General features: G+C 41.1%; 3 protein-coding genes across 6 annotated transcripts; all 3 read left to right on the top strand.

Annotated features, from left to right (window-relative positions):
- The first annotated feature begins 1390 nt into the window (after window positions 1-1390).
- si:dkey-237j10.2 (uncharacterized protein LOC568721 homolog) lies at window positions 1391-4115 on the top strand. Its single transcript, XM_037779296.1, has 2 exons — window positions 1391-1630; window positions 2301-4115. Exons 1-2 carry the CDS (start codon window positions 1471-1473, stop codon window positions 2918-2920), a joined length of 780 nt encoding a protein of 259 aa, XP_037635224.1. The 5' UTR covers window positions 1391-1470; the 3' UTR covers window positions 2921-4115.
- A 5367-nt stretch (window positions 4116-9482) lies between these two features.
- Window positions 9483-11500, top strand: LOC119494541. Its single transcript, XM_037780495.1, has 4 exons — window positions 9483-9614; window positions 10157-10695; window positions 10858-11128; window positions 11315-11500. Exons 2-4 carry the CDS (start codon window positions 10227-10229, stop codon window positions 11379-11381), a joined length of 807 nt encoding a protein of 268 aa, XP_037636423.1. The 5' UTR covers window positions 9483-9614; window positions 10157-10226; the 3' UTR covers window positions 11382-11500.
- A 1498-nt stretch (window positions 11501-12998) lies between these two features.
- LOC119494629 (sodium/hydrogen exchanger 2-like) lies at window positions 12999-22656 on the top strand. Of its 4 annotated transcripts, none has more exons than XM_037780645.1 (13): window positions 12999-13257; window positions 13837-14059; window positions 16392-16632; window positions 16722-16972; window positions 17057-17274; window positions 17381-17577; window positions 17707-17796; window positions 19762-19832; window positions 20020-20154; window positions 20442-20538; window positions 20666-20776; window positions 21986-22049; window positions 22246-22656. In XM_037780645.1, exons 1-13 carry the CDS (start codon window positions 13014-13016, stop codon window positions 22545-22547), a joined length of 2244 nt encoding a protein of 747 aa, XP_037636573.1. In that variant the 5' UTR covers window positions 12999-13013; the 3' UTR covers window positions 22548-22656. The 4 variants fall into 4 exon arrangements, with proteins under 4 accessions (XP_037636573.1, XP_037636572.1, XP_037636574.1 ...); XM_037780644.1 differs by having other exon boundaries at window positions 20663-20776; XM_037780646.1 differs by having other exon boundaries at window positions 20663-20776; window positions 22274-22597.
- Window positions 22657-22887: the final 231 nt, after the last annotated feature.

Below are 22887 nucleotides of genomic sequence, written 5' to 3'. Positions count from 1 at the left end.
GTGCAATTTACTTCACTACATCTTTGTGACAGCTGTAGTCACTATCTACTTTTCAGATTAAGATTTTACATGACATGACATGATAAACTTATAAAATATTAAAGAATAGAATTGCAATGCACATGACTATGAAAACTTATTCTCAAACACTCCTCTCCTGACTCAATATTAACTTCATCTTTGAATATGGTGAAGATGATTATTCTGAAAGAGGACGACCTGTAGTTGACTGAACTATCGCTAATGAAACTAATAGGAGCGGTGACTCCAGTGTGTAGGTACTCCTTGTATTTCAGTTATATTATACTCTAATTTATTGAAGATTAAACCAGTGGTTCCCAATGTCTTTGGCTTATGGCCTGGTTGGTCACGTTCATTATGATATGTTTATGTTCATAATGACTTGGCGATTTTCTCTCTAGATTTAGGGACTTTTGGAGCTAGTACTGCTAGCTACTTTCATTGGAAAAGAGTCAGCAACACTGGGCTGGATTTATAGGTTGGATCATTTTTAAATCTAGCGTACTCTTGCTAGTTTCTCAAGATTACCAACCCTAGCTTTAACTCCACAGATCTTTTGACCCTTCGGAGGAGGCCGACTTCTAGGTTGGGAACCACTAAATGTCCTTACTGTACGTGGCTCCAACTTAACCAGCTTACAACTTTAAAATGCTCCGTACACACTGGTGCATCAGTATAAACAATATAATAACGTAATATAACATAATATAAGTGTCACAGGGGCCCTTACTTTTGATACTTTAAATACCTTTGATAATACTTCTGTACTTTTACTTAGAGGGCCAGTGTGTAGCATTTAGGGGGATCAATAAGTATCTTTAGTGTATAATCACCTGAAAATAAGAATTGTTGTTTTTTCGTTAGCTTAGAATGAGACGTTTATATTTACATAAGGAGCGGGTCCTCTTCAGGGAGCCGGCCACCATGTTTCTACAGTAGCCCAGAACGGACAAACCAAACACTGGCTCTAGATAGGGCCATTCATGGTTCCACATTTTCATGTTTTCATGTTTTCGCGCCAGACGCTGTAGTTCTCCTACACGCTTGGCACACGGGAGAAGTTTCAGCTGGTTGCAGTCTGCAACCACACCTCTAGATGCCCACAGATCCTACGCACTGCACCTTTAAGTAGTAAGATCTTTAATGCAGGACTTTTACCTATAATGGAGTATTTCTAAATGTTTTTGTTGGTACTTTTACTCATGCGTATTAAGCTTTCTCAGCTTGTGTATAAATGCCCTGTTCTCTCTTCTCTAAACTGTGATTTTCAGTTAGGTGTTAATAAAGGAAGTAGGCCTATGTGGGTGGAGGGGCCACTTCTCAGTTGCAGAAGTGAAACAAGCTAGTAGAACTTTACAATAGCATACGCAATAACACGCTGTGTCATTTGCACTTAAGACTGAAGATCATAAGACGCAAAGAAGAAGAAGAGGACAGTCATCCTGTGTCATGTTGGCTGAAGGTTTTCTCAGAGTGCTGCTTTACAGGGAGGAGAGAAAGTTTGCCTCTGCTTCTAAGCTAAAGAGATCACACGTACACACTCATCGTACGGATCAGCTCAACTGCATTCTTTCGGAGTCGAAGCCTAGAGAACTACAGACTGAAGCAGGTAAACAGCCTTATAAAACATACAAACCGTCTGATGTAGTGTTCATTTTAACTTTCCATACTGCTACTGACGTTAACTTTACACAGTCTAGAGCTCTTAACTTCCCTTTTATAAAAATGTTTTTTCTTTGTCAGATATAATCTTGCTAGGACTGTCAATCGATTAAAATATTTAATCCTGATTATTCACAAATTAATCGCACATTTTGTATCTGTTCAAAATGTACCTTAAAGGGAGATTTGTCAAGTATTTAATACTCTTACCCATAGAACCCATTTTCATTCACATATGTTGAGGTGGAGGTCAAGGGACCCTTTTGAAAATGGCCATGACAGTTTTTCCTCGCCAAAATTTAGCGTAAATTTGGATCGTTATTTAATCTCCTTTGTGACAAGCTATTATGACATTGTTGGTACCAATCGATTCATTGGGTTTTCTAGTTTCATATGATGCCAGTATCTCCATTCTAGCGTTAAAACCCCGCTACAACCTAAAAATTGTGTTAATGCGGTCAAGAAATTTGTGCCGTCAAAAACAAATTTACGTTAAAGCGTTATTACTGTGTTAACTTTGAATCTCACTAACACGTTCATGCCAAGTAGCAAAAATGCCAAACCGAACTAAATTGAATTGAAAACATCCAAATAACCAGTTTACTTTCTGTAATCAGGTCCAAACGAGGAAGAATACTCCACCGAATTCCATGGACTGAGAGTGGTGCCTCAAGGTCCTGTAGGGCTCTTAATCCCTGGGTGTCCACCTGTCCTCACCCTGGACCCTGACTTCACACTTTGCTTAGACGATTGCAGCCTCTTGGAACAGTACCCAGACCTGCAGGTGGCCGACTCGGGCCGCTTCTCACACAACCCACCGAGAGCCATCGTGCCCCAGTACACTGTCCCCCGTCACCCAGAATGGGCAGCCCAACAAGGCGAGTCTGCCTCATACATACCCAGTGAGAACATCAGCCTGGATCTGCCCGGATCAGGATTGGAGCCCATGTCGAACTCGGTGCTGAACGGGCTGCTGGAGAAACAGCTGGAGGAGGTGTACATGCAGCATCTGACTGACAACTTGGCTCGATGCAACTCCCAACTGGGGAACAGCCTCCTGCACGGCCTGGTACCACCGCCGCAGCCCAGCAGCCAGGGGCCCAACTCGCTGGAGGCCAGTATGGAAAACGATGGCGACAAGAAGATTAGTTATCTGAGCACCCAGAACTTAGTTCCCTACTCGTCCAACTTCAGCTCCCCGGTGCTGAGGATTTCAGAGGCTGACAATCTGCAGTGAATGCAATAAATCCAATGCAAAAGTATTACAGGTGATGCTATGCTACGGCTTTATTGCTTCTGCACTTCCATACCTCCAAGTTTACACAACTGAGATGTGAAAACAAGTGAAATACAGTAAATGAATGCAAGCTTTTATTATTGTTTAACTATATTTACACAATGTCTTTGTTTACTTGCTTGATGAAATCCTGCCTCATATTCACCTGCTCTCATGTGCCACCTGCTGTTAGGTTTTAGAACGACACCGTCCTGTATTTACCTGATTCAACATGTGACTTTATTTTATTGATATCATATGTGAGTGTGTGTAAGGTATTTTTATTTTTTTATTTTTTATTTAAGGTTAAAGGATTACCTACACATACTTGTAAAGGGACATACAGACAGCAGCAACAACATATATAAACAAACAAAAAAGATAAGAAAAAAGAATACTACCAGTTGTAATAGTGCAGTGTCAAGAGATAAGTTCATATTCACATAGATACAACCAACCTCATATATAGAGTGTGAAAGGTATTTATTATGTTGAAGCAATCCAGCGTAAGATTATAGATTTAGATGTATACTGCACGTTTAAGTTGCCTTGTAAATAGAGATGTAACCTACTGTACATTAATCCATCTGGTCTAAATGAAGTAAAATAAGATTCCAATCAACAAATAAGCAGTCATATTTATTCCTCTCTTTTTTTGGAGTTTTTAAGTGCATTTTGATTTAACTTTGCGGTTTTTATTTGCTGGTTATATTTGGTCTTATATTCTGTCTTCTGAGAAGGAAATTCAATATTGTGCACCATGTCTTGTTTTTCAAGTGATGTGTCAGTCTCTCAATAATGTTTGGATATACATGAAATATATTAAATGGTTAAGTAAAGTGTTATTTGAAACATACTGCTATTATACACACAAAAGTATATTGAATGACAGCACACATATTGAGTATGTAGTGCATAGTATGTGATTTTGGATGAAGTCAATGAATGGGAGTCTGATTTTGTAGACTTCTTTCTTTTTTATACCCAAATGAGTTTTATTCTATTGTAGTGTTGTCATTTGTGAAACAAAAAATGTTCCCATATACTCAAAACGTTCCCCTGGGTGCTCTCAGGGTCATCTGTAACATCTCTCCCATTCACTGTCTATGAAGCAGTTACAAGCTTTATACCGTATGCCATTAAAGTTTGAGTTTTAGCACTCTAGTTTTTGGATTTGGGAGAGAGTTGTTCATGTTTACTAATATTTTTTGGACTGTCTTAAACCATAGGAATAACATGTATGCATTTTGAAAATGGGCGTAGTTCCCCTTTAATTTCAATTTCAATAACTTGATGATATAAATTCAATCTTGATGCTCAATTAGGATGCCAGTTATCCATGTGTGTACATATTATGCTGACTTTACTATCAAGTACAGTGTAATTAAAATAGCACAAACTTAATTCTGAGTCAGGGTGTTTTGTTTCCCTTTAATGTGAGGCGATATGATGAAGCCAGCAGTTACTACCTGGCCTTTTTGTGTGGAGTTCTGACAATTTCATACCTCCCATCACTTGATTTGTCCATATCACTGTAATACTGCAGGTATATAAATACTGTAAATGGTCCAGATTATGAATGAATACAAATGGACAGTTCTTACCCTCTAAATTCCTGCTAAAACATCCAAGGACGCGTGCTGTGCATCACAACCTGGCAGACTCCACATATCCACCACGCTGACTCTTTGGCTAACTCTCCAGTTGTCCTGAAGGCACCTGCAGCTCACAGTGAGCATGTCCAGCATGAACTGACAAAGCAAATAGCCGGAAGATTTATGGTGCATTTGCCTGCTTAAAGGTTGATTTGTAATCTGTGAAGCACAAATCCTCACAGCTGGGCTTCCTCTGTACCCACAGTGAAGGTAATGGTGATCCATCAACATGCACTAACACACTGGGCTGATTCACTGATCTGTGCCAAAGATAGAAAACAGAGCGGGTTCTCTCTCATTAACAGATGTGTGTCGACAGTGTTTAATCAGGCTTTGTTACATATACACAGCCTCTATCTAGAGATAGGACATTTATCTTTTAATTTCCAGGTAATTTGCAACTGCAAATCTAAAAATTAAATACACACAGAAAGGAGGAAATTAAGATTTTAACCTTGGGAGATGTATAAATCAAAGTTGAAACCCCTAGGAGTTACAGGAAAACTATAATCTTGTACTTTTCATGCTGAAAAGCTGATGTTGAACATTAAAAACATGAGCATTATTAGATTAGCTACACATGATGTCATTCTTAATAAAGTCTCGTCCCGTGTGCTCAGCTTTCAGTTGGCTGGTTGGACCTCTTCTGCAAAAAAATAAAAATAAATAAACAAAAAATAATTATTGTTTTTATGGCAAAAAAAACTGACAGCTGCGGTTGCCAGAATTGAACCGTAATAAATACGGTAGAACTTTTTTGTACTATTACGGTAAAAGGATATTAGTACGGCTGATTTTACGGTTAAGGTTGGAGTTTGATTCCATATTTTACCATAGTTTTTAGCATAGAAAGAAACACCGTTTTGCTATATAATTAACATAACATACATACCAATAATAACAAAATACCATGTTGAAGTTGTGTAGAGCTATGTAGGGACTTGGGTCACCAAAGTCCATGTATTATACTGTAATAAGAATGGCAAAGGTGGAAGTCCCACCCTAAAGGTGCCTTGCGGGAGATATCCATGTGCCACTTTTTCACGGAAGACATTTTTGTGACCCGGCAGCCATGTTGAGATCAGTTGAGGCAATCCCAAGCACCGCCCACCAGCACAGAACACTTGAATTACAATATGCTGAAATATTATTATACAATTTTTGCCCAATGATGCCAAAAATATTCTGCGTACTGCCACTTTAAGAGTCCCAGTAAGCCCTTCATGCAGTTGTTATTCATGCTATTAATTACACTTGTGATTTTCCTGTGTAGCAGAGCTATTCTCATATCTCTCCCACTTATACCTGCCTAGCACTTCCCAGCTCATTTTTACCTGGCTGGTCACTGCCACCTTAATGACGTCACCTTCCATATAAGGAAGACGCCAACAATTGATTATCATATCCGGGCACATAACGCACACCTGTAAGCTGTCCTCCAGTATGTCCACCTGTACAGGTAGGTGCTATAGTTGTTTTATTACCCACACTGTTTCTGTACTGATCTTTACCACAAATGACAAGTCTCTTTGATGATATAGGCTATTTGTCCAGTGAGGTGGCATTTGAGGCACGCTGTATATCAGGTGTGATCACAGTAGAGGTAGGATGAAACAATTCAGTACAATCCATTTGAAGGCCATCCTCGGAAATATTGTATTTTGTTAATAACTTTAAACATTTTTTTTTTTTTTTTAGGATAGTTTGCTACTGTTTTGCCTATAGTGTGTTTTCGTCTTTTCATTCTTTTGCTTAGTCCTACTTGTTTACATTTTGTACATATGTAACAGATATCCAACTTGTGTTGTGGCATTATTCCTTTCTGTTTGCGCTTTGTGAGACAAACCATACTGTAAGGTGCTCCTTCTGATCCTTTAAATCTGCAGTAGGCAGAACGTTTTTGGCATCATTGGGCAAAAATTCCATAATAACCTTTCAGCATATTGTAGTTCAAGTGTTCTGAGAGAAAACTAGACTTCTGCACCTCCTCATGACTCTGTTTTCAGGCTTTAAAAAAATCTAGCCCGTGACGGGAGACTTTGGCCAATCACAGGTCATTTCATTGAGAGAGCGTTCCTATTGGCTGTGCTCTGGTTGGTGGGCGGTGCTTGGTATTTCCTCAACTGATCTCAACATGGCTGCTGGGTCACAAACTTTCGTATTTTACAGCTAAACAGTACACTACAAGATGTTTCTGAAAACATTTGAGGTGAGAAATAGGCATTACAGTAACAGAGTATTGATTCATATTTGATCAGCGCTGCCTAGTTTGACCATTTGATCGGAGTTTGCAAGTGATTGACAGCTGCTCAGAGACTGCAAGGCTCCAGCTCGGCTCTGATTGGTTGTTTTCCTCCGGTCTGTAAAATCTTGCAGATGCCATTAGGAGCACCGGAGGACACAGAGGCTCATGCTTTTTTTCAGATTACCTTTCACATGCTCTACGGCCAGGATATAGTGACTGTTTATTTTATAAAAATAACCTTTTTTTAATCATATTTGCTAATAATAATGCTGTCTCTTTGCTCTCTTTGCTCTAGTATTGATAATCGGGCTGTACTGATGGGGACGTTGGCCATTTGGTTTGCTGTGCACCTGCATGTGTATAAGTATTGCTCAACACTGAAGGGTGTTTGCTTGCAGTGATAGTGCATGTGTGTTTGGTTTAGGGGGAACACATGATGGAGCAGAATTGGATAAATGCTAGCCCATAAACAGTCAGTCTGATTGCTAAGTATGCCTTTTTTTTTGTGATTGTGTTAAAATAAGGAATATTTTTTTCTCTCCCTGTTGCCCAGAACCAGCATGACATTTTAGGATCACAATATTGTTGCTATTTTATCTATTTAATCTTATACCTACTTTGGCATTTTAATATTTTTTTATAACAATAAAGTGGTTTGTCTATTTATATTTCAACATTTTTACCTTTTTTAATAAAACTTTGTACAATTGCACACGAAGCCACGTCTCTGTCTAATTTTTTACACTTATCTGCGTATTGACCTGTATGTAGAGGTTAGTCTTGGGTGGAACCAGGTTAAATTGTGGTTTAGCAGTGCCATATCACACAGTGGGTCAGGTCACGCCTCATGTCAAAAAGCTCTAAGAGCTCGGAAAAATCTCACCTTCTGTCTGTTTTGTCACGAGAGGATATCACTTTTTTACAAGACATAGATACAGGGTTTAAAAACTAGTCCTGATGCTCTGTAGCGCCTATTGATAAGGTAAGTGATTTACCTCTCCATTGGAAATGATGGCTAGCTAAAAACACAAAGCAAGTAATTCTAGAGGAGGATAAATGGACTTTTAACAATCTGGCATCCCAAAAGTTGTTTCATATTTCCCGAGGTTATCTGAGATCACTGTGGTGCTCCGGTTCAAACCGGTTCATTCTCAGCAGGTTATTGGTTCATTCATGATTCATGATGATTAGGCTATAAAACACAGGTTCAATCTGCCTTCTTGCACCAGAGCAGAACATGCAACCACTTTGCAAAAGCAGCAACAGATTTTAAAACTGAAGAAAAATGAATATTTTCACATGCCATCTGTTTGAAATTTTGGAAAAGGGAAAGAGTCACACACGCTTGCACATGCAACATATGTTTAGTATTAACTGCTAATTTGTTTGTTTAAATGAGCAATACAAGGAAGCTCCTGCATGTTGGGGTTAATTATACAGTACAGCCTTATTCTGATACTGGTCCTTATGTTGACACCACATTGGTAACATTACAGGGAAGCTATGCCTCCTAATGCATGTACAGTATGTATGTCCATCAGGGCAGGAAATCGGCTTCAAAGGATATTCTTTTTTTTTTACAGCTTTATAAAAATGGCTGCCATGACATCATTTTGTTCATAATTTTCTAAATGAATATTTAATTATTAAAATGAGAAATAAATAAAAGACATAATTCCAACAAATGCTAAAGTTAAGTATTAAGTACATTTCTGGCAGGCTTCAGTTTTGTTGGGAACCTACAACAAAACTGTCCATCTGAAAATCTGCTTTTATGGCTACAATTCAGGCACGTACTGTATGTCATGTTAGTGCCATGAAACAGGTGTGAGCAAACACTTTAAAGTAGATAAGATTAAATTAGACAAATGAGAGGTTTGGGCAACTTTGAAATGCAGTTGCAGTATTATTATTTTAGTTTTTTCTTCTGCTCGGACACTTGCCAGAGGTTTTACCAAAGGCGTATAGCTACGCTTCTGCCATTTTGGACTACCGGACACAAGTAAAACGCCCGCCTACAAAGTGCCGTACAGAAGGAAAACTAAATTATTTCTATTCTATTGTCATATTCTACCGAAATGGCATGTGTTAAACAGTAAAATATTATAAATATACACATTTTCAGACCAGTTTTTACATACCCAAAGACCCGATGAAGGCAGAACCAGGTACTGGACTCAGCTGTTCAGACCTGGATATCTGCCTCAAACCTCCAGAGGGCCCTTCTCCCTTCACACTGAGAGGAACTAAAACTCAGTGTTTGGAAACGAGAGGGAAAAGAGACGGCTACCATCCTCCACGAGAAGGTAAAGATCATTGGTTCTTGTTGAATACATTACAGACATGATCTCAAATTTAGCAAAGTGAGTTAAAGGTCACATATTATGCTCATTTTCAGGTACAGACTTGTATTTTTGGTTTCTACTAGAACATGTTTACATGCTGTAATGTTAAAAAAACACCTTTATTTTCCTCTTCTGTCTGCCTGTATATGTCTGTATTTACCCTCTGAAACGCTCCTTTTTAGCGCATTTCAACTGAATTGCGTTGCTGGGCAACAGCTTGGGTCTCTGACTACTTCCTGTCAGCTGATGTCATTCACATACACAGCAACCGGAAATACACTGGGACACATTTAGAATGTTTACCTTTAAAACTGTGAGATGGCCTAAAGGTGCATTCAAGTGGAGTCGTGTTTACCGTGTTCACCAGAGAGTCCATATGAACGCCCTCCTCTTGTGGGATTCACAACATAGTAAGTGGAAAGTTTCTGAAAGCTCAGAGTTTATGAGTTGTGACGAGTTTGTTGAGTAGTCAGAAATGTCGGAGGCCATGGAAGTTAATCTTTCGGTACTTTATAAGTTATTATATTGTAATTTTAGTCGTATATTGTTTTTCGTCGTCATTTTATAATGTGTCTGAGGAAAATGATATTGATTGATAGATATTGTTGATACTCCCGACAGCCTCATTTTTGTTCTCTGTCATTATGTGTTTGCATTTACTGCATTATGTTACCCACTTGCTAGCTTGCTAAATTGTTAGCTTCTAGATGCCGACAGTAACGTTAATATTGCCGTCGCTTAGCAGCGATGTTCTCACGACTTAACCACTTGAACTCAAAGCATATCGCATACACGACTTCCCATGTTGTAAACACAAGCTCACGGGTTTAATTTGAAGGCACCATACATATTGTATAGTTGTGACATCACAAATGTACAGAAATCCTGACAGCTTGTTTCAAACGCATAGTTTCTGAATACGCCTCTTGCTGCTTTTGTCTTGACCATCTAGGAGGACGAGAAACGCCGCTCAGCCAGTAAGACAATCCAGGAAATTCTTCCAAACAAGTCCACCAAAAGAAATGGACCTGTTCCACAGCGACATGATCTTCCAAAGGCATAAGGTTCACGTGGGAGTCGTCCGTCATCACAGCAGACATTTAGTGTCCGAGGCCAGAAGCCCGGGTAAAGTTTCTGCTGTCTCCACTAAAGGAGTGAAACCAAGTGAGAAGAATATCGGACCCACTGAGGTCTCCAACTTGGAGATTCACCTCCCTAAAGTGGATTTAAGGAAGGCTGAGAGGGAAGAAGACATCGGCACACCGCTGCCACAGGAGGAAGAAATCACCCAAAACGTCCTCCAGACTGAAGAGCGGGATGAACTTAACAATACTGCAGTTCTTGCCGAACAGGTCATGGAAGAAAAAAGAGATAAGAGCGTTCGGAGACGCTTTCTGAATTGGCTCAATGAATATATCCATGGGCACATCATGAGGAAGGTCGCCAGAACGTACAGGAGAGAGCTGGAGGAGGGCGACGACATTTACAAAAGTAAGATATCCCACTGAAAACTTTTTGTGTCACTTTATTTTTTTCAATTTCATTCCCCTGCTGTAAACATTTAGCTACGATGTTGCTCCGTGGCACAAACACCCATACTTTGCTGTTCTATCATACAAATCGTCTCCTCCGGTCTCTTCTTTACCCGTGTAGCTTCCGTCATTGCTCGATGGCCCTTGATGACCCGAGCTGAGAGAGAGCAGCAGAAAAGGCAGGAGTTGCTCCATCAAGACAAGCAGAGACAGAGTGTGAAGAAACTTCTGGACGGTTACTGGGAAGTACAGAGATGCCTGAAAGAGGCGCTGAGACTCAAGGAAGAGGAACGCTATGAGAAATGGGCGGCTGAGCATGGCGCGAGCGTTCCTGCCTCTTCACCAGAGCAGCCCAAGAAAAGGATGAGCAAGTGGGAGAAGAGATTCTTGAGGTGAGTCACCAGTCAATCAGCTTTATGAGCGTGATTAGAAACATGGCTGCTAAACATCAGCATGTTATATCATATTGATGTTCGGTTCATTCTCGGGATTTTAAGAATCCATATAGGATCATTCAACTGAAAATCCTAAATTCTCTCAACAACATTAAAGAACTCTTCTGTTTTTCTGTTTTTCAGAGTGAAAGAGTTCTTCTCCCGTGAAACCATCTTCAACGAGACTGTCCCTGCCTGCCAGGCCCTGTAGATGTAGAGTGATGACCAGATTTGCGCTGGTTTGTAAGGGCAGCACGGTGGCTCAGTGGTCAGCACTCTCACCTGTGTGACGCAACTCTTAATTGTAATAAATTGATATAACTACTGTTACATCATGTGTTATCTTCAGTTCATTCCAGGGCGCCAAATACCAGCACTTTTTCACAACGGGTGGCATGTGATACCTTTAGTGCCGGTATGTGACGCACCGGGCTTTCCATTAACTACAATGTAAACCCATCCACGGCAAAAGTATACGCTCAGAGAAAGTGCGCCGGGAGTGTGGTGATGTAGTTTAAAAAGCAAAAGAGACACACAGGGTGGGCGGTACGGGAGGTGGATGGGTCCAACAAACACAGGGCTTTCATCCAGGAGACCGCGGTTTGTTTCCTGTGCGTTAAGTTTCACTTTCACGTTACAATCAGGTGATCAGTCGTGTCCCGTTTTCACAACATCAAGTCACATTTCACTGTATTAACATAGTTTTAAGCCCAACCATGTTTTTTTTTCCCGAAACCTGTCTAAAGTGATTTGTTGCCTAAACCTAAGCAAGTGTTTTTTTTAGGGCTGTCAATCGATTAAAATATTTAATTTAATCGCAAATCAACCACACATTTTGTATCTTTTGTAAACTGTTCTCAACATAGCAGCCGGGTCTCTAACTTTCTCATTTTACAACTAAACAGTACACCACAATATGTTTCTGAAAATATCTGAGGCAAGAAATAGGCAAGCAGTGATTGACAGCTGCCCAGTGACTGCTCGGCTCTGATTGGTTGTTTTTGTTCAGATGCAGAAACTTGCAAATACCATTAGGAGCACCAGGAGGAGGCAGAGGAACATGCTTTTTCACAGATTACCGGTCTCATGCACTACTGTCAGGATATAGTGACAGTTTTGTGTTTTGTGTCCTTGTGAGGTATCAATAAAGTTGATCTTTTCGTATCTTAGTCATTTATGAAGCTAGGTCATTGGAAGACATCATATTGGGCTTTGGGAACTTGTGATCAGCATTTAAATGTCATGGGCTAAAGACATAATCAGTTAAAATGCAAAAGAAATAATCAGAAAATGAATGGATAACTGTTATTAGCAGACCTAATGGATAAAAAAAGGAAAACATGAAGTCCCTCAAGTCCCCTAAAGCAGGTTTCTTAGGCTTGAGTGTACCATGTGACCCCAAAGGTCAGTTAAATAATACTTGTACCCACTGAAGGTATAATTTCACATCTAAAAGATGGCTGTATCTGAAATATGAAGTGATTTTCATTATGTGGGTGTCATTTGTAATGACGGTGGTATCGTCCCTTTGAAGTTTAAAGGGACCTAAACCTAAGGGATACATTAAAGACATTAAAGTTTAAACCACTCAGAAAGTGTGGTCCCAGCAAGTATACGTATGTATGTATGTGTGTGTGTGTTGAGCTCTGCTCTGCTGGTTGGATATCATTGCTAGCTCAGGGATTCCTGTGCACATTAGCGGCTGCATGAGTTGTGGAGTTGTTGTTTTGTGTGTGTACATGTGTGCGTCTGTGTGTGCGCTGCTCGCCCTCCCTTTATCTCCATAACCCCGGTCCTATTCTCTCCCCGTCTCTCCCTCCTGTTGTCCCAGCATGGCTGCAGGATGGCTGCCCTGTGGACTCTCTCTGCCTGCCTCTTTTGGCTCACATGCTTGGCCCCATGCTTGGCACTGACTCCCCCAGCTGAGCCCCACAACCTGCCCCCGTCGCTGGGCTTCAACAGCAGCGATGGCAGCATGTCTGTGGATCTGCCCATGGCTCTGAGGGTTTTCAGTGTGGACTACCACCATGTGCAGGCTCCCTTTGAGATTGTGCTGTGGATCATGCTGGCCTCACTGGCCAAGCTGGGTGAGCTTCAACTGGTCCTCTGCTCATACATGAAAAAACAACATTTGATAAGATGCTAGTGGAGGTGGTTAGATGTTGTTAGAGGGTTCAAATCTGAATTTAACTGAAAATGCTTCAGGGTTTGTTATATTACGGTATTCAGAAGTTACTTTATCAACTACTGTATGTGTAATGTAATCCAAGCGGTTTACCAAAATCATCAAATCTCTTATTTTATATATTTACAATACAAAGGCACACATGAAATTAAACTTCTCTAATCTGCTTTTTAAATTAAATGGAAGAATTTCTGACCTTTACTTTGAAAAATATCCCCATTCAAAAATGTGTAAGTCTTCCCAAGATATAACAAGGAAATGTATTGAAATTGTCTTTATATTTAGAGTATATAAAACCAATACAAGCATCCCATCACCACCCAAGTGTATGTGCATATATTATATGAGCTGTTGGTGTAGCGCCATTTTTGTGCTTTCAGTCAGAGTGACGGAAACAAAATTCTGGCACCTCAAAAAGTCACAACACAGTTGAATCCAATTAGCATGATGTCCTTTTATCTTCTCTGTCTCTAACCTCCAGGTTTCCACTGGTCAGGTCGAGTCCCAGCAGTGGTCCCAGAGAGCTGTCTCCTCATCATGGTGGGCCTCCTGGTTGGAGGAGTGATCTATGGCGTACGCCACTCCGCTCCCCCGACTCTCAGCGCTGATGCTTTCTTCCTCTTTCTGCTCCCGCCCATTGTCTTGGACGCGGGCTACTTCCTGCCAGGGAGGCTGTTCTTTGAAAACCTCGGCACCATCCTCTGGTTGGTACACAGTCAATGTTTGTGTGTATGATTGTGTGGGTCTGTGTGCAAAAGCTGTTGAATACACTTTTCCTTATACCTTTTTAACCTATTAATAGAGGTTCTTTTTCAAATGTGCCAAATATGTCTGAATTACAGGAAAATATACAGTATATAACATCTGCATAAAATGCAACATCAAACACATGTGCATCACATTGTCCATCCAATCTATATAGCATCGGTGAATCCCTGAAACAAGCAGATAAAATTATAATTAATATGTTTAAAGCCGCTAACATCAATATTTTTTAGCCATGCTAGCAGCGTGGTTTAAGGATTGTGCACTTTTGTTGGTCAGTCCACCATTTTGGTCCAGACTGAGATTTCTCAAAAATTGTTGGGTGAATTGCCATGAAATTGTGCAGGCATTCAAATACCGGTAATAACGAACCCCCATTTGTTAAGATTTTGTACCAGGTCACCCATCTGATAGGATTTTTGTTTTTAGATGTTTTATTACATTAAGTGTATGAAACCAAAATAGTCATACATCCTGGAATTATAGTGAAAATAAAATTATTCCTTTTTTTGCTGGGGACCCTTTGGAACCCCCTCAAGGATCCATGGGTGTCCCTGGACCCCACTTTGAAAACCGCTGTCCTAGAGGATAATTCCTAAAGACTTTAGTGATCCAAAGATTTGTCATTTAGTGCCACCGCCAGGGCAAACTGTGTCTAATGTTAGCATGCCAACACTAAAATAAGAACATGGTGAGCGTCATGCTTGCTAAACGTCAGGATGTGGCAGCTGCCAATTCTCTGGTGCTTGCTGTTGTTTCCCTTTTCCCTGGTATTTTTTGGTTGAGTTGCTGAGTGATTAGAGGGTTATTCAGTTCACCTGTTGCGCAGGGTGTGGGGACTGGCTCTTAAATGATAGTTGAGAGCAGTTTGGTGCATTCCCCTCTTGGCCAATCAGGGTGTAACGACGCCCTTTCTGTAGGGCTTAAAAGAGGAGGGAAACTGCACACCCAGTGTCATTCTGATCTCTCCTTCACTCAATGCAACATGTGTTATCAGCCTTACCAGAAACTCTGGTCTGTTTTGGGCCCTTTTGGGATTCTGTGATCTTTGTGTTTTGTTTATTGAGAGTGTTGACTCTCCTAGTTGGGGAAACAAGTTAAGTGCCAACCAGTTGGGTTACCTGCACTGGGACGTTTAGGTACTATTTGTGCAACGATCTGGCTTGCCTTACAATAGCCTAACGCCTGCAGGCTGTATTTTTGTATTCTATTCATTTGTTGATTTTCAATTAAACCCTTTATGCCCATTTCTTTTAGTGTATTTTATTTGGGAAAACTTTAAAGGAGGGTAAAAGGAAAAGCCAAACCAATCTTTCAGTTTCCTTAAATTGTTTGTTATTATAGAGGCATTTGTTCATTATTGAAGAGGCATTTGTTCATTATCATTATTAAGGAGGCATTTTATTTTATATTATTATGTGGATGGGAACTGTTTTTCAGTCTTCTGACTGAACAACTAAAGTCTGGGGAACTCAGTACCGCCACAAGGATGTTAAAGGAACAGTGTGTACCATTTTGGGGATCTATTAGCAACTGTTTTTTCATTTGTGTATAATCACCTGAAACTAAGAATTGTTGTGTTTTCCTTAGCTTAGAATGAGCCCTTCATATCTACATCACATACATACTTCACGGAGTCCACCATGTTGCACCGCCATTTTTCTACAGTAGCCCAGAAAGGACAAACCAAACACTGGCTCTAGAGAGAGCCTTTCAAGTTTTTATGTTACCTGAAGGCCACCGTAGTTCTCTGACACGCTTGTGAAACTGCGGTAATGTGAGCCACAGAGTGTAAAACCGTGGTTCCGCCAGCCACTGTCTGACTTCCGTTGCTCCTAAAGTAGTGTTATTATGGAAAGGATGTCCTCTGAGCAAGGCGAATGCCGTTAACACGGTTTTGCGCTCGGCGGTTCACATTACCGCAGTCTTGGAAAGGGAGGAGTGAGAGAAGATCCATTGAGTGGGTTGCAATCTGCAACCACACCACTAGATGCCACCGAATCCTACACACTGTCCCTTAAACATTGTCATTATGAGCATGTTAGTATGGTAATGTTAGCGTTGTTAAAGGGATGACAAGAACCTACAGAGAATGATCACCCTACTCAGAAGTTTTTACGTCTTTCATATCATTGTTTTGGTTTTTACGGCCAACAACTTTACTGTTTTGGTTCAGTCTCACCCCTCTCATCAGCGTTATTTATCATGAGCACCTTGCCAAGCGGTATCATTCCTGTTTCCTGTAAAGCTGTAGATTGTATACATCTCCAGGTACGCGGTGCTGGGGACCCTATGGAACGTGCTGGGAATCGGCCTGTCTCTATACGGCGTGTGTCTGCTGGCCGAGAGCTCTCTGGGAGACATCTCTCTGCTGCACTGCCTGCTGTTTGGCTCTCTGATCGCCGCCGTCGACCCCGTGGCCGTGCTCTCCGTCTTCCAGGAGATGCACGTCAACGAACAGCTCCACATCTTGGTGTTCGGAGAGTCGCTGCTCAACGACGCTGTGACTGTGGTGAGGGGGAGAGGTGGTCTCAAAATAAAACAGAATATCTTATATATATATATATCTGTGAATAATTACACCTCTCTTCCTCCTCCCAGGTGCTCTACAAGCTGTTTGAGTCCTTCCTCCGTCTGCCGTCGGTGTCGGGGCTGGATGTGTTGCTGGGGGGGTGCAGGGTGGTGGTGGTGGGCCTCGGCGGCCTGTTTGTGGGCCTCTTCTTTGGCCTGGTGGCAGCCCTCACCTCACGGTTCACCTCCAGAGCCCAGGTCATCGCCCCTCTCTTTGTCTTCCTCTACTCCTACTTGTCCTACCTGACCTCAGAGATGCTTCACCTCTCTGGCATCATGGCGTGAGTGCTGCCGATCAACTCAAAGACCTCCTTTTCTTGGTAAAATCGGACCATGTCTTATATTTTTTTTTTCTCTTTCTGCAGCATTGTGACCTGTGCTGTGACCATGAAGCAGTACGTGGAGGCTAATGTGTCCGAGCGCAGCAACACCAGCATCCAGTACTTCCTGAAGATGTGGAGCAGCGTGAGTGAAACCCTCATCTTCATCTTCCTTGGCGTGTCCACGATACAGGATGTCCACATGTGGAGCTGGCCTTTTGTCTGCGCCACACTGCTGCTCTGCCTCATCTGGAGGGCCACAGGTAGCTTTAAAAGTCTTTCACTTTTTACACGACTACCAATGTACCAATGGAGTTTGATAAACAGTTGTCAAAATAGAGGAATCAACACATTTGGCTTCCTCTGAAGGAGTTCTCCTGCTGACCGCTGTGGTGAACAAGCTCCGGAGGAACACTGTGACCTTTCGAGATCAGTTCATTATTGCCTACGGAGGCCTGAGAGGGGCAATCTGCTTCTCCCTCGTCTTCCTGATTGACGACTTCCCAAAGAAAAGACTCTTCATTACAACTACCATCGTGGTCATCCTCTTCACTGTCTTTGTACAGGTGGGAGAATTATGTCACTTGTGAATTTTGATGAAAGATCAGTTCCTGTATTTTCAGATATAAATTGTTCCTCTTTTTTTTGGCTCCATTTTTTTTGGTTATATCAGTTTGTTTCTGTCTGGTTTCCAGGGGATGACTATTAAGCCTCTAGTAGAGCTGCTGGATGTGAAGAGGAAGAAGAGAGCTCTGCCTACTGTCAGCGAGGAGATCCACAGCAGGGTGAGAAATGACAGCACGTACCTGTACAGCGAGGTGCTGGGACTGCATTATGGTCTGTATATGTATTATTAGCATAGTCTATTCAAGGTGACATCAAAATAATGAATTTCTCTTCAATAATCATTCATTCAGGTGCAACATACTTACACATAATCAGTTTTTTTAATAGTAATACAGATTACTTGGTGATATTTATTAATTAATTTTTCATTTCTAAGACATTATTTCAGTGTAACAAAAATGCATAACATAACAATTTAAACAAAACAAGATGAAAAAATTTAATTTGAAAAATAAATAAAATAAAATAAAAGCAAGGAGAAAGAGCCAAACAAACAGACAAAATGATATAGAAAAATACATAAATTATTATTATTATTATTATTATAAATAATAACAACAACAATAATAATGATAATAATGTAAGCAAATATGTGAGTGGAAAATAAATTGAAATTCATTAAATTAATAATAATCATGATCATAAAGAAAGGAAATGCATAATATAATAAAATAAGTACTAACAAATGAATAGGTAGATGAAAGCTGATTGCGAGACAGTAATAGAGAGGAGGGTCTATAGAGTATTTCATCATAATAGTTCCCCTTATTCAGCTTAAGGGGACTATTTGTAACTTTCAGAAATGCTTCTTAACAGCGACACCTGTGGCCGTGAAATCAACGAAAGTCAGCGTCGGGCTCGCGCTTGCTCGCTCTAAATATACCTGAACGAGCATCGCTCAAAACAGTGAGGCGACACAAGTCAGCTAAAACCACAATATCACTCTATATTTCAGCTGCTTGGCAGTAATGTTAGCTGACCAGACGAAGGTCTCTCCATGAACATGATTTAGATCTGATCCTAGTGTTGGCTTTTCCTGCCTAAGTGCAGGCTGAGGCAGCGGGGCTCTGCAGCGTGTCTCCCTGCTCTCTCTGCCCGCAGCCAGAGAGAGCAGAGGAGACACCGGCACCCGGTCGGTAACGAGAAGACAACGTAAATCTCTGTAGAGCTCCGTCACTTCACAAGACACGGAAAACCTCTGTTGGTCTGGAGGAGCTGCAGCAGTTATTTCTGCACAAACGTCCCCTGTACATTCACTAGATATTCTCAGAGCTAAACTAACTCTTCTGCAGTGTGGAGTGAACGCGCGTTCACGTCTAGAGGTGGAGCGAGCTGAGCTGTCTGAGTGAAGGCGAGCAGGCAGAGGAGGAGGATACAGCGGCTACACGCGAACGCGCATATGCGAGCGCGCATGTGTGACGACCCGCTACATTTATGCGCGTACAAAGTTACAAATAGTCCCTTTAATAATAAAATACTTACCCACGGGCCAAATAATAGAGAAGATAGTGAGCAAAATACAGCAGAAAAGAAAGCAAAACATGATCATTACATGGGCCATACATGGGAAAAAACAACAACAACAACAAAACACATTTTATATATATATATATTCTAGTTCATGTGGTTACAGTGTTCATTCCATTTTCTCCATCTATTATCAGATATATGTCTTTGGTTTCTAATTATAGATGTTATCCATAGTATGTACTTAGTTGATCAGATCCCTCCATGTCTGTGTCATGGCTTTTGTTTGGCCACAATTACGTGTCATTGCTTTCAATGCCGTAGTTCTAAAGATTCCAAGTATTCTTGTAAGTAAAGATGCAGCAGCGATGAACTTAAGTTCTCCAGTTGATTCAGGTATTTTTTGTAATAGAAATTAGTCTTTCCTGTTGCACTGGGTCATGGCCTCTGTGTGTGAGCACTCTTCTGCTTTTTTCCCTTTCACCTGTGAATATGAAAATAATAGTGATAGTTCAGCATAGAAAGAGCAATCTGTTCTCTGATGATACTTTCTTAATAGATATGCAACATGCAGAGATGGACGCCCACTTCAAGAATAATCCATGGGAAATTATAGAAATCTCTGAATGATATGCTCACATCATGTCTCCTCTTAGCTCATTGATCACCTGCTGGCAGGAATAGAGGATGTGGTCGGTTACTGGGGGCAGCACTACTGGAAAGACAAGTTAGTTTTACATTTACTTTACCTTGTGTGTGCATGTTTCTCCTTAAGTTTTTGCATGCCCATAAAAACAAGACCTGAAATGACCAGTAGGTGGCAGCAAATACCACATGCAAAGATCATTTTACACAGTGAGGACTCCTGATGTTGTCAACTGGTTACTGAAATGTATTTTGTGTGTGTGTGTGAGGTTTGAGCAGTTCAACAAGAAGTACCTCCGTCGTTTCCTGATCCGTGAGGACCAACAGGCTCGCTCCAGCATCCTCAGAGTTTACCAGGAGCTGGAGAGGAGGGAGCAGAGGGGAGACGAGGAGGCGCCACCACTGTGAGAATACATGATCTTACTTTATGTCAGCTCGTATTAGGGCCCAGGAAGCTCCAGGACTTCATAGAAAGAGGCCCATAGGGTCCTACAAACTAAGAAAATTTTGATGACCATCATGGATATCTGTGTAAAACATAATCAAGTTTCAACACAACAAGTTTGTAAGTCAATTCCCAGGCTTCTTCCTATTTAAAAGCCCAATCATGCTACTATAAACTGATTAATTATTAGTCTTCACAACACAGTTTTTGGCTAAATGGATGTGAATATTCACACCTCACTTTCAGAGTGGACCCTCGCTCCCACAGCCGCCCCCTCTTACCAGAAGAGATGGACAGCATCAGACGGATTCTCTCCAGAAACCTTCAAAGCTTCAATAGCAAGGTAAACTCACAGCTTGGGTTTGTGCGCCTCTGTTTGGATGAACGAATCACTGAACGTGCACTATAATGTAGGTTTGTACTATTCATCTACTGTTGGGGTTCATGCATGTGTGTTATCCCTCCAGCAGACACCGGCCTACAGCAGACACACTTTGCACCAGGACGCCGCCACGGACAGGACAAGGAAGCCTCTTCACAGACACCAGAGTCTGGGGGAAAGATACTCGTATAATACAGAAGTAGGTATATATATACTTTTAGTACATACAGCAGTTGAACTTACAAAGTACGCACTGTTGCATGCAATATATATAATTGGGACATAGCCTACTACTTCCTCAGAACATTTCGCATTGAACTTTGACCCTCATAGATGCTCATATATCCACTGGGCAGAGGATTGTGGGTCAGAATAGCCAGAAAAGCATGCTGGCTTGCATACTGCGAAATGAGACTGGACATAGTAGCACATCCTGGTGTTTTTGGCATACTGCATTTGACATACTATATATTGGGACATACTAAATCTTTTTCTGGCATACTAAATAGTGTGGTAGTTTAGGTATTGGAACGCAGAGTCAGTCTCATTTTCTCTGATTCTCATTTTTCTTAAAGCAAGTGACAAATTAAGTGAAATAATTCTTCCAAAATGCTACATACTACCTGAAATTCATCAGGCAGTTAAAAAACATATATGATTGTATCCCCAAAAATGTCTTCATTGTTTTATTGGTCAATCATGGCATTCTACGGTCTGTTATGTCTTTATAGTAGACCGTTGCTATGGGCGCAGTTCTGATGTCGGACTCTGGTGAACCATTTTTGTGTCAAATTATTGATTTCTTAATTAAGTAGCCGTGTAATAAGCGCGGATATTGTACAGCTATCTGGTCATTATTGTGAAAGAAACCCCGTCAGTGCGTCATAGTCACCCTGTTGGGGTTTCTTTCACAGTAATGACCGTCTCGCTGTACGTTATCGCTTACATAATAATCATTTTATAAGCAAATGTCTTATGAATTTAATTTATTCATCAAACCCATTTAGTTAAAATGTCTTAAAGGAAGGTGTGTAACATTTAGGAGGATCAATTGGCAGAAATGGAATATGACATTAAGTATGTTTTCTCTGAAAATAAGAATGGTTGTGTTTCCTTACCTTAAAATGAGCCATTTGTATCCACATGTAGAGTGCGTCCTCTTCACGGAGACAAACCAAACACTGGCACTAGAGAGGGCCACTCACATTTTCCCATTTTCACGTTTTTGTGTCAGCCACCGTGGTTCTCCTACACACTTGGTACACGGGAGAAGAAAGAAGTTGCCCTCAGATCTTACACACTGCACCTTTAAAACAGGATATTAAGGCGGATTACACATTCGTTTTTGGCTTTTGTAGTATCAAGCAAACGGTGCAGTATGTTTTACTGTATATTTCCATTGTGACAGACGGAGGATGGAGAGTTCAACAGTGCACGCAGAGGGAGAGCAGGACTCAGCAGGTCTCACACAGGTAAATTGAAATACATACGAAAAACGCAAAACATGCAGTTTTGTCTCTCCACTCTGCTTTCTCTCAAGCTTTCAGTACTTACAAACACGGGCTGAGATTATAGACACATCAAAAGATTGCCTCTTGTTTTTCTCCACCTCCTGACCTTTGACCCTGACAACTATGATGTGACTATTCTAACTTTGTGGGGCTCAAGCTCACTGCAGCCTCTCTTCTCTTGGCAGTGTGCTCCATGAGCCCGAGGCCGTTCCTCCAGGACTTGTCAGTACCAGCAGCTTCAGCTCAGACCAGAGGGCCAGTGGATCCAACATCTCCAGCTGCCATAGAGGAGCACATCTCTCCACATCATCAAGCACCTTTGGGGAGAGCCCCCAAGAAACAACTCAGCTTTGTTTTGGAGAGCGAGAAGCAGCAGTGAAGGCAGACTGTGAGAAAGACAGAAAGCGAGGAGAAGAAAAGTATGGAATTCAGTCATTTCAAAAATGCTCCATAAAGTGATAAGTACCTCATATTTATTTAGCCATAGAGTCGTGGGTTTCAAGACTGGCTTGATAAAAGGTTTCTGCAATTTTCATGGATATCTTCCAATTAAAACTTGTAAAATGGATTCACCTTCTGGTTTTATTATTTAGAGTGTTCACCAGCTACAGTAAGTAGCTACAACAAGTAAGTGTTTCACCTCAAGGACACCTTTGCTGGAGGTTCATTGGCATCTCCAGTCTAATTCATTTTCAAAGTGGCGCTCCAAGTGTAACACCTCCCTTAGAAATACTTCGCGGTCATTAACGCTGATACTCGCTGTCCACATTACAAGCACACACACAAACCAATCCAGCCT

Source organism: Sebastes umbrosus, chromosome 9 (genome assembly GCF_015220745.1).
Source record: "Sebastes umbrosus isolate fSebUmb1 chromosome 9, fSebUmb1.pri, whole genome shotgun sequence".
In the NCBI taxonomy this organism is placed as follows: Eukaryota; Metazoa; Chordata; class Actinopteri; order Perciformes; family Sebastidae; genus Sebastes; species Sebastes umbrosus.
The sequence above is the reverse complement of the archived record's forward strand: the minus strand, read 5'-3'. Positions and strand labels throughout refer to the sequence as shown.

Coding starts and splice junctions, on each gene's coding strand:
- si:dkey-237j10.2 (XM_037779296.1), top strand. CDS start 1,471: ATGTTGGCTGAAGGTTTTCTCAGAGTGCTGCTTTACAGGGAGGAGAGA. Junction 1,631..2,300: donor AGAACTACAGACTGAAGCAG/GTAAACAGCCTT, acceptor TTCTGTAATCAG/GTCCAAACGAGGAAGAATAC.
- LOC119494541 (XM_037780495.1), top strand. CDS start 10,227: ATGGACCTGTTCCACAGCGACATGATCTTCCAAAGGCATAAGGTTCAC. Junction 10,696..10,857: donor GGGCGACGACATTTACAAAA/GTAAGATATCCC, acceptor TTACCCGTGTAG/CTTCCGTCATTGCTCGATGG. Junction 11,129..11,314: donor TGGGAGAAGAGATTCTTGAG/GTGAGTCACCAG, acceptor TCTGTTTTTCAG/AGTGAAAGAGTTCTTCTCCC.
- LOC119494629 (XM_037780644.1), top strand. CDS start 13,014: ATGGCTGCCCTGTGGACTCTCTCTGCCTGCCTCTTTTGGCTCACATGC. Junction 13,258..13,836: donor GGCCTCACTGGCCAAGCTGG/GTGAGCTTCAAC, acceptor TCTAACCTCCAG/GTTTCCACTGGTCAGGTCGA. Junction 17,797..19,761: donor GCGAGGAGATCCACAGCAGG/GTGAGAAATGAC, acceptor GTCTCCTCTTAG/CTCATTGATCACCTGCTGGC.